The following is a 17,973-nucleotide window of genomic DNA, read 5'->3' on the forward strand; positions in this document are numbered from 1 at the left end:
AATAACATGACTGATGCCACAGCTACCTGTGTTTCTACATTAACAGAAGACCATTCAGTTCATCTCCTACAAACCTATTTATTCCATTTAGTGCTCTTGATGAGGTCTCCTCTATATCAGTGAAGCCAGTGCAGACTAGGTGACCACTTTGCCAAGCATTTGTGTTCCATTCATCATGCTGGTGCAAGTCCTGAGACATTTGTACCTTCTACCTGATTGTGGCAGCAAGAGCATGACCTGGGTAGTGAAGCTCTTTGATGATTGATGCTGCTTTTCTACGGCAACATTTCATGTAGTTGTGCTCAATGGTTGGGAGGGCTTTAACCATAAGGTACTGGGCCAAATCCTTTACCTTTTGTAGGATGGTTCATTCAAAGGCCTTGGTGTTCCCAAACCAGGCTGGAATGCAGCCAGTCAGCACATTTTCCACCACATATCTACAGAAGTTTATCAAGGCTTTTGATGACATAACAAATCTCTGCAGAATCCTGATGAAGTAGAAGCGCTGTCGAGCTTTTTTCACAATAATATTTATACGATGGGTCCAGGACAGGCTCCGAGATAGTGACACCCAGGAATTTTAAGTTACTGATCCTCTCCACCTCTGATCCTCCAATGATTACTGGCTCATGGACCTCTGATTTTCCTCTCTTGACATCTACAATCAGATCCTTGGTCTTAGTGACATTGAGTGAGAGGTAGTTGTTATTATACCAGTCAGCCAAATTTTCAGTCTCCCTCCTGTATACTGATTCATTACCACCTTTGATACAGCCCACAACAGTGGTGTCATCAGTAAACTTGTATATGGGGTTGGAGCTGTAATTAGCCACAGAGTCATAAATGTAAAGTGAGTAGATCAGGGGGCCTAAGCACACATCCCTGCGGTGCTCCTGTGCTGATGGAGGATGCAGAGGAGATGATTTGTCAATCTGAATTGACTAGGGTCTACAACTGAGGAAAAGCAGGATCCACTTACAAAAGCAAGTATTGAGGCCCAGGTCTTGGAGCTTGATGATTAGTTTTGAAGGAATGATGGTATTAAATGCTGAGCTCTAATCAATAAAGAGCATCCTGATGAATGCATCTTTGTTGTCCAGGTGATCCAGAGTTGTGAGAAGAGCCACTAAGATGTTATCTACTGTAGACCTGATGCTTCGGTAGGCAAATTAGAGCAGATCCAAGATGCTATATGCTTCAACACCAGCCTCTCAAAACAGTTCATCATGGAATGCAAGTACCACTCAGTGATAGACATTGAGGCAAGTTACCACATCAACATTATTAAACATTTGGAACCTGTCTGAATACGTTCAGTGACTCTGTAAGACCATAAGACATAGGAGCAGCATCAGGCCATTCAGCCCATCGAATTTCTCCATTATTCCATCATGGCTGATCCCGGATTTTACTCAAACCCATATACCTGCCTTCTCACCATATCCTTTGATGCCCTGACCGATCAGGAAATGATCACCTTCCGCCTTAAAGGTCTGATCAACTTAGCTTCCACCACAGTCTGTGACAGAGCATTCCAAAGATTTACTACTCTCTGGCTAAAAAAATTCCCCTTTACCTCTGTTCTAAAGGGTCGCCCCTCAATTTTGAGGCTGTGTTCCCTAGTTCTGGATACCCCCATTATAGGAAACATCCTCTCCACACCTGCCTTATGTAGTCCTTTCAACATTTGGTAGATTTCAATTAGATACCCCTGCATTCTTCTAAATTCCAGTGAGTACGGGCCCAAAGCTGCCAAATGCTCCTCAAATGTTAACCCCTTCATTCCTGAATCATCCTCATGAACCTGCTCTGGCCTCTCTCCAATGATAACACATCCTTTCTGAGATATGGGGCCCAACAAAACTGTTAACAATACTCCAAGAGCAGCCTGATAGTGTATTATCACCTTGCTTTTATATTCTATTCCCCTTGAAATAAATGCCAACATTGCATTTGCCTTCTTTACCATAGACTCAACCTGTAAATTTACCTTCTGGGAATCTTGCACAAGGATTCCCAACTCCCTCTACACCTCTGATATTCAAATTTTCCCCTATTTAGATAATAGTCGACACTATTGTTCCTTTTACCAAAACGCATTATCATACATTTCCTAACACTAGTTCATTTGCCACTTTTTTGCCCATTTTTCCAATTTGTCTAAGTCTTGTTGCAATGGCATTACTTCCTCAACAATATCTACCCTCTCCACCTATCTTTGTATCATGCAACTCTGTGCACGATTAGAAAATGTGTTAGGACAATAGGAAACTAACCAAACAAAAAGCACATGACATTGTCAAAAATTCCTGACATTTTACTTGCAGTCAAAAATGGTGAAGATTATCCAATGGTTTGAATTAACCAGAAAATGTATATCTTGGGATACTCACTTTCATTACAGACTGTTCAATTGATAACAACAGGCTGCTTATTTAGGTATGGCTTTGGTAAAAGTAATTGTTGGAGACCAACTTGAGCATATATGGTGGCATAATATTTTTGTCTTGGAGATACTGCAAAGGACACTGAACAAGTTGATTAGAGAAGTACATGCAGACTTCCACTAAAATGGAAATCTATGTCACAAACAAGAGAAAATCTACAGATGCTGGAAATCCAGGTAACACACACAGAATGCTGGAGGAACTCAGAAGGCCAGACAGCATCGTAAGAAAAGAGTACAGTCGGCATTTCAGGCTGAGACCCTTCAGCAGTTCCTAATCAAAAGGCCTCAGCCTGAAACATTGATTGTACTCTTTTTCGTAGATGCTGCCTGGCCTGCCGAGTTCCTCCAGCATTTTGTGTGTGCCACTTGGGAATCAATGTAACACCTTAACCTTGACTCTTCCTGACTCTGCTTTGATCTAAGGCTATGTGTCATTAGCCAGCCAGTATATAATTGAATCTGGAGAGTGATGGTGATGGGAGATACAAAGTGACCTAGTCAAAGTATGTCCAATTTGTTCTTCTCTCAGGAGTGTCCTGAATTCAACCGTAAGGCCAGATGGCAAAACTTTTATGCTCACAGGAGCAAGGAGAGCAATTTTCAGTGGGGCCCTCAATGGCATCATAAGACTATAAGACGTAGGAGTAGAATTAGACCATTCAGTCCATCGAATCTTGGCTGATTTATTGTCCCTCTCAATCTCATTCTCCTGCCTTCCCTACTGTAACTTTTGACACCCTTACTAATTAACAGCCTATTAACCTCCCCATTAAATATACTCAGTGACTTGGCCTCCACAGCAGTCTGTGGCAATTCCACAGATTTACCTCCCTCTGGCTGAAGAAATTCCTCTTCATCTCTATTCTGATCATACAAGAGTATCCGAGCAATCAGAGTAGGATTTGGGCAGCCTGTCTCTATTTCTGCTGAAATTACTGACGATGTACCACATTGAAATACGTGAAAAATGTGGAGATTTGTACTTGCCCATTGGTAGATTATTAAGCTCCTGGTGTAATTCTGAGCCAGGTGAAGTTTATGGTACAGCAATTGTGTAACACCTGGAAAGCTGCATCAACATTGTGTTATGTGGTGAGTAAATGAAAGTTTTATTGAAGTAATTCTATAATACAGGGCATCAAAAGGTGCAAAATAACTTTGTTGTTAATGGCCTTTGCTTCCTAAACTTCATCACAGTAGAATATGCAAAGGAAAACAGGTAGCTCAGTAATTAAAGTGATAGATTGGCGATTTTTTGCATGGGAGAGAGATCTGGAGCAGAGTGTGGATGAGTTTCAATGGCAATTAGCAGGCCTCAGCAAGGAGTAATAAATCAGCCATGATGGAAGGCAGAACAGACTTGATGGGCCAAAAGGTCTAGTTCTGCTCCTATATCATGGCCTTATGGCTCAAGCTATAGAGGGCTGAGCTTGGTCTTGAAAAATTAAAACATAGGGTACATGAAATAACAGACATCCATAGAATAAACAGATAAGCTCCTTTGTCTGTACAGTGTGTTGCACAGTAGGTCTGACACGGTGGTCAGCAGCACAGGGGCGCCGCAGGGAACCGTACTCTCTCCGGTCCTGTTCACCCTGTACACATCAGACTTCCAATATAACTCGGAGTCCTGCCATGTGCAGAAGTTCGCTGATGACACGGTCATAGTGGGGTGTGTCAGGAATGGACAGGAGGAGGAGTATAGGAAACTGATACAGGACTTTGTGATATGGTGCAACTCAAACTACCTGCGTCTCAATATCACCAAGACCAAGGAGATGGTGGTGGACTTTAGGAGATCTAGGCCTCATATGGAGCCAGTGATCATTAATGGAGAATGTGTGGAGCAGGTTAAGACCTACAAGTATCTGGGAGTACAGTTAGACGAGAAGCTAGACTGGACTGCCAACACAGATGCCTTGTGCAGGAAGGCACAGAGGTGACTGTACTTCCTAAGAAGGTTGGCGTCATTCAATGTCTGTGGTGAGATGCTGAAGATGTTCTATAGGTCAGTTGTGGAGAGCGCCCTCTTCTTTGTGGTGGCGTGTTGGGGAGGAAGCATTAAGAAGAGGGACGCCTCACGTCTTAATAAGCTGGTAAGGAAGGCGGGCTCTGTCGTGGGCAAAGTACTGGAAAGTTTAACATCGGTAGCTGAGCGAAGGGCGCTGAGTAGGCTACGGTCAATTATGGATAACTCTGAACATCCTCTACATAGCACCATCCAGAGACAGAGAAGCAGTTTCAGCGACAGGTTACTATTGATGCAATGCTCCTCAGACAGGATGAAGAGGTCAATACTCCCCAATGCCATTAGGCTTTACAATTCTACCGCCAGGACTTAAGAACTTTTTAAAAGCTATTATTAATGCTTTTGAGATAGTGATTTAGATGCATATCATATTTTTTTTTACTGAGTTAAGTATTGTATGTAATTAGTTTTGCTACAACAAGTGTATGGGACATTGGAAAAAAGTTGGAATTTCCCCATGGGGATGAATAAAGTATCTATCTATCTATCTATCTATCTATCTAATATTGGTGAAATGACAGCCAGCCCTCTTCCCGACATTCCCTTTGATAAATCCATTGCCCTTCTCTTCCTCCTCTGACTAACTTGCTTTCTCTCCTTCAATTCTGAATAAGGATATTTAACCTGTAATGTTAACAAACAGATCTCTTTCCACAGGTGTTGTTTGATTAGTTCCTTTCTTTCAGCATTTCTGTTTTTGTTTTGTTTTGCAAAGGCACATATTTTGCCTCAATTCACCCAGCCTATGTCCCTTTCAAGACACAACAAGATCATGCAGGGTGAGTTTCTGTAAGACAAAAACTTCGTAGCAGTTGCCTGGGAGGCATCACCCAACTGCTTCCAATAAGATGAAACCCAACAGTATAAATGGCAGTGATGTTTCACTCCTCAATCAGTTCAACACCTTTTATGCACATTTTGAAAGGAGAATAACACCATGCCTGTGCGAATCCCCATAGCAGCTGGTGACCCTGTTATCTCTGACTTGGAATCCAACATCAGAACATCCTTTAAGAGGGTGAACCCTCACAATATGTCAAGTCCCAATGATTTACGTGGTAGGGCACTAAAAAAAAACTGTGCTAAGCAACTGGCTGTAGTGTTCAAGGCCAACAACTTATCACTGCTGTATTTGGAAATTCCTACATGCTTAAAAAAATGCATTAAACAAATGGTGCTCAGAAGAGCAGGGTGTGCTGCCACAACAGCTGTTAACTGATAGCACTCACAACTACAGTAATGTAGTGTTTTGAGAGGTTGGTCATGGCTAAAGTTAACTCCTGTCAGGGCAAGGTCCTGGACCTGCTGCAATTTGCCTGCCGCCACAACAGGTCTACAGCAGAAACAATCTCACTGGCTCTTTACTTGGCTTTGGAGCACCTAGACATGAGCAAAACATATGGCAGACTGCTGTTTAAAGAATACAGTTCAGCATTCAACCATCATCCTCTCACTGCTAATCAAGCTTCAAAACCTGAACTCTGTACCTCCCTCCATAACTGGATCCAGAATCTCCTCTTCAGGAAACCACAGTCAGTGCAGATTGTCGATAACATCTCCTCTTCACTGACAATCAACACGGGGCCACCTTAAGGATGCATGTTTAGCCCACAGCTCTACTCTCTCTACACTCGTGACTGTATGACTAGAGACAGCTCAAAGGCCAACTATAAATTCACCAATGACATTACTGTTGTTGGCAGAATCTCAGATGGCAATGAAGAGTCATACCAGAGTGAGATACATCAGCTGCATGAGCAATATCACAACAAACTCATACTCATCATCAGTGACGCACTATCAATAACACTAGGAGACTGGAAGTAGAGTAAATAATGATAAGCTTTTATTAACAGCGAAACGGAGCACAACCATGTCGGATGACTGTCGGAGGAGCGGTGCCTCAATCACCTTTATACAGGGGTCTGTGGGAGGAGCCATAGGAGCAGTCCGCAAAGGGGCGTGTCCAAACAGATATACATGGTTTACCGCAGTCAGCAAGACCAAGGAACTGATTGTGAACTTCAAGAAGGGGAAGTCAGGAGAACTCATTGAGATGATCAGTCAGCTTCAAGTTCCCGAGTGTCAACATCTCAGAGGATCTATCCTGGGCTCCACACATTTATGCAATTACAAAGAAGCTACGCCAGAGGCTATGTTTCATGAGGCGTTTGAGGAGATTTGATATGTCACCAAAGACTTGAAAAATTCAACAGATGTAGATTGGAAAGCAGCTTGACTGGTTGCATCACAGCCAGGTCTGGAGCCTCCAATGCACAGGACTGAAAGAGGCTGCAGAGTGTTGCAGACTCAGTCATTTCCATCGCATACACAGCCCTCCCCACCACTGAGAACATTGAAGAACCAGTGACTCAGGAAGATGGCATCTATCATTAAAGACCATCACTATCTGGGACTTGCCCTCTTTTGCATTCCTACCATCAGGGGGAGGTAAAGGAGCCTGAAGACACACACTCAACATTTTAGGAAGAGCTTCTTCCCCTCTGCCATCAGATTTCTGAATGGTTCATGAACCTACGAACACTAACTTATTATTTATCTTTTGCACTATTTATTTATTTTTAGATAGATAGATACTTTATTCATCCCCATGGGGAAATTCAACTTTTTTTCCAATGTCCCATACACTTGTTGTAGCAGAACTAATTACATACAATACTTAACTCAGTAAAAAAAATATGATATGCATCTAAATCACTATCTCAAAAAGCATTAATAATAGCTTTTAAAAAGTTCTTAAGTCCTGGCGGTAGAATTGTAAAGCCTAATGGCATTGGGGAGTATTGACCTCTTCATCCTGTCTGAGGAGCATTGCATCGATAGTAACCTGTCGCTGAAACTGCTTCTCTGTCTCTGGATGGTGCTATGTAGAGGATGTTCAGAGTTATCCATAATTGACCGTAGCCTACTCAGCGCCCTTCGCTCAGCTACCGATGTTAAACTCTCCAGTACTTTGCCCACGACAGAGCCCGCCTTCCTTACCAGCTTATTAAGACGTGAGGCGTCCCTCTTCTTAATGCTTCCTCCCCAACACGCCACCACAAAGAAGAGGGCGCTCTCCACAACTGACCTATAGAACATCTTCAGCATCTCACTACAGACATTGAATGACGCCAACCTTCTTAGGAAGTACAGTCGACTCTGTGCCTTCCTGCACAAGGCATCTGTGTTGGCAGTCCAGTCTAGCTTCTCGTCTAACTGTACTCCCAGATACTTGTAGGTCTTAACCTGCTCCACACATTCTCCATTAATGATCACTGGCTCCATATGAGGCCTAGATCTCCTAAAGTCCACCACCAACTCCTTTACTAATAGTAATTTTTATATCTTGCACTACACTGCTACTGCAAAACAACAAATTTCATGACATATGTCTGTGATAGTAAACACGATTCTGATATTTGCATGAAGATCCTTCAATGATTCCACACCAGCTTCACGTTGATAGAGTGGAAGTTCTTGAGTCTAATGAACACTTCTGGATGTTCTGGGGATGTTTTCATTGATACATGCTGGGTTTCATTGTTTTGATTTAAATCTGTGGGAAGCAAGTGAAAACTATAAACCCAAGCTTATTATTCTATCTACTCTCATTACAGACTAAATACCGGTAAGTAAGTCATCAGTTATTTTCCACTGAATGCACAAGTCTGCAAATGTCTCCAGCAGATCCCTGGAAGGATTCAAAGTAAACAAGTTGGAGGTTAAGGTGCTTTTGATAGCCTCCACCAAATCCATAAGGCAGCATATACCGTTTCAGCAAATTGCAAATATTTGCTATAAGCCAATATGAGATCCCAAGGCTCTTGTCATTCTAGTTTTCAGATAGTGCAAATAAATGTATCTTGTCTGTATACTCTACATGCTGCACATTGTAGATATGACCTCTTTCCATATGTTTCTCTGTTAATCTCCTTCCTTCAGCTCTCCTGGAGGTCCCTGTGAATCGCTTTGATATTCATCGTGATTACCATTCAAGTTCAAACAGGATACCATAACTAGCACCATTGCTGACTGATGACTCAGACCTGTAATCAATTGTATACTCCAAAGTTTTGAAACTACCGTAGATTCCGGACTACAGAGCGCACCTGATTAAAAGCCGCTGGCTCTAATTTTAGAAATAAAATCAATTTTTTAATTGTACAGGCCGCACCGGATTTTAGGCCACACCGGATTTTCGGCCGCAGGTGTCCCATGTTGTAATATGAGATATTTACACAGAAAGATATTACACGTGAGGATTTTTTAACTTTTAATTAAATCCATATGGTAACAAAAACAAATACATATTGCAAATGCTTTTTTTCGAACCGTGCCCGTAACGCGGCTACTTTTAAATATACGTTGCATATACTTCTTTACTGAACAACATTCCAATATCTCCTAACGACTGGTAAAAAATATATATACTGCAGCCTACCAGGAAAAGTTATTGATCGCCTTTAACTTAAAAGCAGCGTTTGCTCAGATCCAAAGCCGCTCGCGTAATGCGCTCCCTCCCTCCGTCCCGTTTTATCGCAAACCGGCATTTTTCCCACAAGACGCGGCGAAACCGGGTGTGACGTCATAGCATCCCGCGATGTAGTACAGAAAACAAATATAGTTAAAACTCTTCTAACTTTAACTAGAAAATGAATTACTAAGCGAAAATATTATAAACTAAATAACTGCCATAAAGGCAGCACAATGCTTTTCTTCGAGTGTTTTCCATGTTGATGAGGGTGAGTACAAATGACTGATTTACAATAATTTAATTGTGAAAGTGCGCTTGATTTATCGTACAATTTCATTGGACCTCTGTGAACTACATCAATTTTATTGGTCTACTGTTATGAGGCAAAATGTTTACGAGGCGGCATGAAAAAAATCATGTATTAGCCGCTCCGTTTTAAAGGCCGCAAAGTTCAAAGCTGTTCAAAATGTGGGAAAAAAGTAGCGGCTTAAAATCCGGAATCTACGGTAAATTCCAATGCTTTCAAAGTTAGTTTTCACCTCACCATCTATGGAAAAAAAACCTTTCTAACTACTTCTTGAAAAATAACTAAAGTTGACTGATCGATTTGTCAACTCTCCAACAGGAATGGGGCTCATTTTACAGATATTGTCTTGTTGCTTGTTCTAGTGTGGTTTGTTGTGTTCTGTGTTGTCCAGCCAAGCGTTGTGGGCATACTATGTTGGCAGCAGACTTTTACGGATACCCTCTGATCCCATGTAGTCACTTTTTATATTTAAAAAAAAATCTCAAGACGATTTTATGGAACATTCAAGATATGAGTCAGAACCATAAACCATAAAGCTTTCAGCAAATGTTTGACAAGTGGAGCAGAGCATTGATTAGGTTACTGGCACCAAGTTATTGCTCTGCTACATTTAGAAATCCTGGCAACTTGACTTTAACCAAACTAGGTTTATTCTAAGTGCGCCCAAGCCCTGTATCATTTACCTCTGTTTCCTTGACTTGTCATATATTTGCTGAAAGCTTTATGGTTCAGATTCATATCTTGAATGTTCTGTAAAATCTCGGTTTTAAATATTAAACTTGACTGCAGGAGATATGAGGATATTGGTAAACATTGGTAGAATAAGCAGCAGGTAAATAGGTAAGTGGCAAGACCCCAAGCAAAGAAAACCATGTTACCTGATAACTCAAGGGAGATCACTTCCTCATGGGGACACAATGAAAAATAAACCACCTCAGATTTATGTATATCCTTTCACAACCTCAACATCCACAGGATGCAAAAATAAAGAAAGGTGTAAGACTATAGATATAGGATCAGAGTTAGGCCACTTGGCCCATCGAGTCTGCTCTGCCATTTCATAATGGCTGATCCATTTTCCTTCTTAGCCCCAATCTCCTATCTTCTCCCCAATAAGATATGAATCAGAACCATAAGCCATAAAACTTTCAGCAAATATTTGACAAATGGAACAGAATAATAGCTGCTAAGTAACAAAGAAAGGAGTTTGAAACTTGCAAGGATGAATTGAAGAATAAGGAACAAGAATTACTCAGAGGTGTTCAAGATAATGAGGCATTGATCATGTGGATAGTCAGAGGCTTTTCCCCAAGGATGAAATGGCTAGCACGAGAGGGCATAGTTTTAAGGTGTTTGGAAGTAGGTACAGAGGAGACATCAGGGGTAAGTTTTTTAGGCAGAGAGTGGTGAGTGCATGGAATGAGCTGCCGGCGGCGGTGATGGAAGAGGAAATGATAGGGTCTTTTAAGAGACTCCTGGATGGCTACATGGAGCTTAGAAAAATAGAGGGCTATGGGTAAAGCCTAGGTAGTTCTAAGGTAGGAACATGTTCGGCACAACTTTGTGTGTCGAAGGGCCTGTATTGTGCTGTAGGTTTTTCTATGTTTCTAATTCAGGAAAAGCTCTTGGAAAGAAAGTAAAGTATAATTTTTCAAGATATAAAAGGAGGAAAATAGAAAGTTAAGAATAATAGCGTGGAAAATAGAAACTTTATGAATCTAGTCATGACTGAACACAAGTGAATATTGGCAGTAGATACCCAAGTGAGATACATGATGACATTTGAGGTATTATATAATTAGCCCAGATTATGTAGTCTTCAATGATGTGATGCCATCAATTTGCCAAACACACTGATGAATTCTCACAGAAGTCAAGCAAGAAAATGAAAAGTGTCCATGTTTAACTGGCATTTTAAACTAGCTTTTTGACAAAGAATTTGATGCAACATAACGAGCCAAATCCTACAGGCACTCTAGACCTCAATATACATTACCATGTTCCTATTTTGCTGGCCCTGGCTCAGGTTCTACACAAACCTTCATGCTCTAGACCAGGGGTTCCCAAACATCTTTATGCAATGGAGCTGTACTATTAACCAAGGGGTCCATGGACCCCAGGTTGGGAACCCCTACTCTAAAGAGTGAACCAAATTCCAAACCATCAGGATTTCAGAAGAGAATTTTACTGCATGTTGTTGTTGCTATTGTGTACAATATAGGAATCCAAATTATCTTAAAATTCAAGATGGATTATGTACTAAGGCTGTAGAAACTTTAAAATCCATCTGAAACCAAATATTGCAACTAGCATTCTGAAGCATGTATTTTAGCAGATACACACATTTTCTTAAAGCTTAAAGAAACAATTCAAGATACTGTAATAGTGAAGAGTGGGATAAGACAATTGACTTCAGAATATGGAGGTAATAAAATCATCATAATCGAACAAAAACCCTCAATATTTCTAAAGCATGGCTTTAGTTTGAATTAAAAGGTAACATTTCTACAATAATGAACGTAACAGCATAGATCAGTGATTTAGAGAGCTTGCTTACTTTGTGTTATTCCATGAAAACGGATGGTCTGAAACAATCCAGAATACTTCAAATGAATGTCCTTATCTACGTAGACTTTCATCTCACGTAAACTAAAGGAATAAAAGACATTTAAGTGAATATGGTTAGATTTCCTGCTCTATGAAAATATTACTTCTTCATGGGAAGTAAAGAGTAAATTAAAAGAATTCTGATTCTAACTGAATGGCGAGACAACATAAAGTAAACTTCCACATAAGCTATTTTTGGGAAGAAACTTCTGAAACTTCATTAGTAATAGCTTCTGGTGTCTAGTTTTTGCAAAATTTTGGGTAGATAGAAACAATAAAGCAGAACAAGTATAAAGCCCTGATTGCTTTGAGAATTGTCTCTTTGCAGAAGTGAATGGATGAAAATCAGGAGAACAATTTAAAACCAAAGCTGACTTCAGACTTGTTAATCAACAATTTATATAAAAGTATAAGAGATATAGGGGACAGATATTGAAGAGGGCCCAAAGCCACAACCCAAAAGAATATGGGCCAATATCCAAGAAGTGGGATTAGATTAAAAAGCACTTTACCCAGATGGTATGGACATGTTGCACACTGAATGGGGTCCTTCTTTATGCCAAAATTGTATGATTCCAACACTCCTCATCAAATCTGCCATAGTAATCTTAACAGAAGGATTATTTAATATCAACATGTCAAGATAAATGTGCAAGTGTCAGGAAAACTATTTATCAATACATTCCATTCATTTTTAAAGAATACTGGGAAGCAATAAATTACTTTCCTTTTAGATGAGTGTAGTGCTTTAAAACAACTTATTCATCAAAATATGCTACAAGAATATAAACATTAAATGCACGTTCTAAATGGGAAAATCATTAGCAAATTGTGATGACAGAAAGCTATCCCACGAGTTACAAATTGTTGGAAAATTTGTCATAATCTTGTGAAAAAGCAGTTTGCATCAATTTTTAACAAAAGTTTGTATTAGACAAATCAAAGGTACGACATAGAATTGGAGCTTTATTGCACCAAGAACTTCTATTGATGAGATTTATGTTCCCTTAACACTACACAATCTCTCTGTTGAAGTTGTTAAATCCTTTTCCTATTGTTTGTAAAATATTGTTAGAATTCTTTTCCTTTTATTAAAAAACTAAATACACTTAGATTCCTGAAAACAAACATGAGAAAATCTGCAGATGCTGGAAACCCAAGCAACACACACAAAACACTGGAGGAACTCAGCAGATCAGACAGCATCTATGGAAAAATGCTGAGGAATAGATTTGAAAGGTGTGGGGAGGGGAGAGAGACACAAGGTGACAGGTGAAACCTGAAGGGGGAGGTATGAAGAAAAGAGCTGGAAAGTTGATTGGTGAAAAAGATACAGAGCTTGAGAAGGGAGAGTCTGATAGAAGAGGACAGAAGGCCATGAAAGAAAGAAAAGTGGGGATGATCACCAGAGGGAGGTGATGAACAGAAGGGAAATGAGAGGGAAAGGGGATATGGAATAGTGGTGGGGGGGGGGGGGGGAGGTGGAGGGCATTACCAGCCTGCTGAGTTCCTCCAGCATTTTGTGTATGTTGCTTAGATTCATGGAGATCTGTGCCACTCTTTGAAATATTATAAAGATTTTTAAAAACATTTCTTTCTCTTTGTTATTGCATTCTAACAACACACATGGGTTCATCCTTGATAAAGCCTAGTGTAGCAATGATTCAGAGAGCTGTACATCATGGAAACAGGGCTTTCAGCCTAACTTGTCTTAACATAAACCCTCTGATTTTAGACTCCCCTAAAAAATTACCCTGTCTATGTCCCTCATAACTTTATAAAGTGTTATTCTGCTTCTGAATCTTGGTAGCAGTGAATTAAGAAGAAGTGTTGAATGTATTGTTCTTACTACATATTGGATGAAGCAATATTGACCAGGGATCAATTTCTAGGTTGTAGACCTCTATTACTTTCCTGACTATTGGTCCCATGATCATTCCCTATGCTTAAATCTTATTAGTTAAGTGGAAAACCTATTATTCCGTTGTTCATGAAGGTCACAGATGTACCACTGATCTCACAATACCATTATTCACTCACACTTCTAGCAATTTACAGCACAAAATTCTTTAAACAGAATATTTTTAATCTCACAGTTAATATTGTTATTATATGTCAACATTGTTGGCATCCAAAGCAAAAAGTATTAAAAATATATATGTAACCTTCTCATCGGGGCTTGTATAAGACTTGGCTTGTGAGCTAACTCTGCTACCAGCCATGTGACTCAGCGGTGAGAAGGCCACCTTTCATAAACAACATACATCTAGGGTTGGTCATGATTTGGGGTTCAACCAAACAGGAATGTCATAATGTTCCGATGAAAGGAACCTCAACTTGAGCAAACGCTGCCTAAGTACAGTACTGCCCATACACTTGTTGTCGATAGTCCAGAAATAACAGATTGTAGAAACATAGAAAACCTACAGCACAATACAGGCCCTTTGGCCCACAATGCTGTGCCAAACATGTACTTACTTTAGAAATTACCTAGGGTTACCCATAGCCCTCTATTTTTCTAAGCTCCATCCATTTGTACATCAGCATAAAATGATAAACAAAGTATATTTATGAAATTTTCAACTTTAACAAACAGTAACAGAAAAAGAACTGAAAAGTAAGAGGGCTCATTACAGTTAAACCAGCCCAATGTGCACATATATGTTGGAGCTCATACTGGAGTAGTCAGAGGTGTAACTCTTTACTCACGCATTGGACCCACGGTCTGCAGGAAAGCACCAACCGCGTTCTGAACCCCCCTCAAAGATTATCTTGACTTAACTGGGTCACTCAGGAGTATCGGCCCTTCTTCCTTGGAGCCATTCATCTGCACAAAGCATTTCATGCAATGGGGACTCTCCGTCCAATGGCAGTCTGCAGCATCTTCCCTTGTGCCCCACTCCATAGCTCTCGCCAAAAGACCCCAAACCAGATTACTGTACTTCAGAAAACTCTTCCCCACCACTCTCTAGAACCTTCTCTCACACCCCACAATCCTGCTTGGCTGACACACATTCCTACATTGGACAAAATGGGTCCTTATCTTAGCCAAAGCCAAAGCACACTTTCCTGCAGTTTTACAGAAAGCTCCTAATATAAACTACCGCACAGCATAGCAGTAGAAATCTTAACCAGGGCATTACATAAAAAAAACTCCCATTTGCAAAAAAATTGTCTCCTTCACCATTCCTGTCTCCCTTTCTCACCTTTTTCTTTACCTGCTTATCACCCCCCTCTGGCACTCCTCCTCTTCCTCCTTCCCTTTCTTTCATGGTCTTCTACCCTCTCCTATCAGATTCCTCCTCCTCCAGCCCTTGATTTCTTTCACCAATCAACTTCCCAGCTCTTTACTTCACCCCTCCCGCTTGGTCGATTTCACCTATCACCTATCACCTACCACCTTGTACTGCTTCCTCCCCTCCCCTCACCTTCTTATTCTGACTTCTCATCTTTTTTCCCAGTCCTAATGAAAGGCCTTGGACTGAAATGTTGACGGTTTACTCCTTTCCTAGATGCTGCCTGGCCTGATGAACTCCTCCAGCATTTTGAGTGTGTTGCCTTGGATTTTCAGCATCTTCAGATTTTCTGGTGTTTGTAGTGCTGCTGGTGCTTATTGTAATTTTAGGTTGAGAAGAGTGCGGTAGCTCAAACAGCTCAAATGCTATCTATAAATGACACAATTATTGGGGCGGCAAGGTACTGTGGTAGTTAGCACAATGCTTTACAGTACCAGCACCTGGGTTCAGTTTCCACTGTTGCCTTCAAGGAGTTTGTGCCATGACCACACGGGTTCCCTCCAGGTGCTCTGGTTTCCTCCCACAGATGTACCAGCTGGTAGGTTCATTAATCACTGCAAATTCTCCTGTGATTAGGTTAAGCCTAAATTGGGGGATTGCTGGTTGGCTTGGCTCAAAAGGCATATTCCATGCTGTATATCAACAAATAAACTATCCTTGGCAGTATTTCAGGTGGTGTCAAGGAAGATTGAGATAGAGACTGGTTGAACAGTATTGCATCAACAACCTTTCACTCAACATCTGTAAGACCAAGGAATTGATTGTGGGCTTCAGGAAGGGGGTGGCGAGCTCTAGCACACCAGTCCTCATCAAGGGTTCAGTAGCGAAAAGGGTGAGCAGTTCCCAGTTCCTGCCTGTCAACATCTCTGCAGATCTATTCTTGGCCCAACATATTGATGCAATATTGAGGCATGACAGCAGCAGAGGAGACTTGGTATGTCACCAATGACACATGGAAATTTCTACAGAGACACCATGGAGAGCATTCTAAATGGCTGCATTTCTGTCTGGTATGAAGGTTGGAAAAAAGCTGCTGAAAGTTGTAAGCTCAGCCAGCTCCTTCACGGGTACTATCCTCCCCCGCATCAAGGACACCTTCAAAAGGCGATGGCTCAGGAAGGCAGCATCCATCATTAAGGACATGCCCTCTTCTTTCTGCTACCATCAGGAAGGAGGCACAGAAGGCTGAAGACACACACTCAACGTTTCAGATTTCTGAATGGACAGTGAACCCAAGAAATCTACATCACTATTTTTCCTCTTGTTTTGCACTATGTATTTTATTTAATTTTACATACACACACACACACACTCACACTCTTCTATGACATATGCCAGTGATGTACCTGATTCCAAGTCTGAGGCATGGCAAACAATATTTTTGCACTACTTAAAAAATTGAAGAGAAATATTAATCATCCAGAGACTTGTACTTAAAACTGCTAGCTATTGTTTTAATGAAACAGACTAGTAAGATAATCACCTGATAAAATAGGCTATGACTGTATCGTACGGTGGCATTAACCGTACCTCGGTATTCACCTGAAGGAAAACCCAGATGAGGACAGTTTGTAGTACGTGGTATTCAGTAAAAGTAAACAATCTGCAAAAACAGAACAGCATAATGTAAGCTTCAAGATAAAGCAAAATAACTAAAAGATAACTAAAAGCAAAATGTAATTGTATGATCTGTAAGGAAGGCATGAATCAACTCATTGACAGCAGATTCCTGTTTCAATTTCACACTTTAATCGAACGATTTGTCAATGTGGTCCAAAATTCAGAAAGTGGATATCATTCCTTCAATGACACAAAGTATAAGAGTTATCAGACGGCATAGAGTCAGAATTGTACAGCACAGGGACAGGCCATTTGGCCCATTACATCCATGCTGACCTTAATGCCCATCTACACTAATCCACATTAGTTCTATATCCTTCTATGCCTTGCCGAGACAAGTTCCTGTTGAAATATCTGTTAAACATTGTGATTGTATCTGATACTACATTCCTCTCATTCCAGACATTAACCACTTCCTGTGTAAAAACCCTACCCTTCAAATCCCTTTAAAATTCCTTTCTCATACATTAAACTTATGCACATTGCTCTGATAAATCCCAGGTCCATGTTGTTTTTAAGAAAAATCCATTTGAAATTGTATTCTATTCTACACTCAAAAACCTCCTGGGCTCTAAAACAGCCTTTCAGATGAGGCAGTGATTCACAGGCATCTCCTACAAACCTATTTATTCCATTTAGTGCTCTTGATGAGGTCTCCTCTATATCAGTGAAGCCAGTGCAGACTAGGTGACCACTTTGCCAAGCATTTGTGTTCCATTCATCATACCTTCTGGCGCTCCCAATTGTTAATCATTTTAATTCTTCTCCCAATCCCTACTTGTGTGTCCTCAGCTTCATCCACTGCCAGGGAGAGGCTAAACACAAACTAGATGAACAGCACCTCATATTCTACCTGGGTAATTGACAACCTGACGGCACAAACATTGAATTTTCCACTTTCCCCCTTCATAATTGTTTCTTTATCCTTTTCTAGCCACACTATTGCCCATCATCTGCACACTCCTCATACTGGACCCTCTCCCTCTACTGTTCCCATTTGTCCAACCTACCTCCCTTATTTGGCTCTATGCTCCACCTTCCTTTCCATCAGATTGGTGCTTCCACCAATCACCTTCTTTCGTCTTCCATCTGTCTCTTGCCTTGCCTCACCTGCATCCATCTATAGACTGCCAGCTCTTGCTCCACCTTTTTAAACTGGCTCTCTCTCCTCTATCTTTCTGTCCAGAT

General features: G+C 40.8%; 1 protein-coding gene across 1 annotated transcript in view; it reads right to left on the reverse strand.

The window, feature by feature from the left end:
* Positions 1-17,973, reverse strand: part of btbd16 (BTB (POZ) domain containing 16) — a 121,479-nt gene that overhangs the window by 51,433 nt on the left and 52,073 nt on the right. The window contains exons 11-12 of the mRNA XM_073026777.1: positions 16,649-16,768; positions 11,820-11,911 (exon numbers count right to left, since the gene is read on the reverse strand). Of these exons, the coding sequence (XP_072882878.1) occupies positions 11,820-11,911; positions 16,649-16,768 (212 nt within the window). The remainder of the gene's footprint in view (positions 1-11,819; positions 11,912-16,648; positions 16,769-17,973) is intronic.

The sequence above is a fragment of the Hemitrygon akajei genome, chromosome 23 (assembly GCF_048418815.1).
Source record: "Hemitrygon akajei chromosome 23, sHemAka1.3, whole genome shotgun sequence".
Taxonomy (NCBI): domain Eukaryota; kingdom Metazoa; phylum Chordata; class Chondrichthyes; order Myliobatiformes; family Dasyatidae; genus Hemitrygon; species Hemitrygon akajei.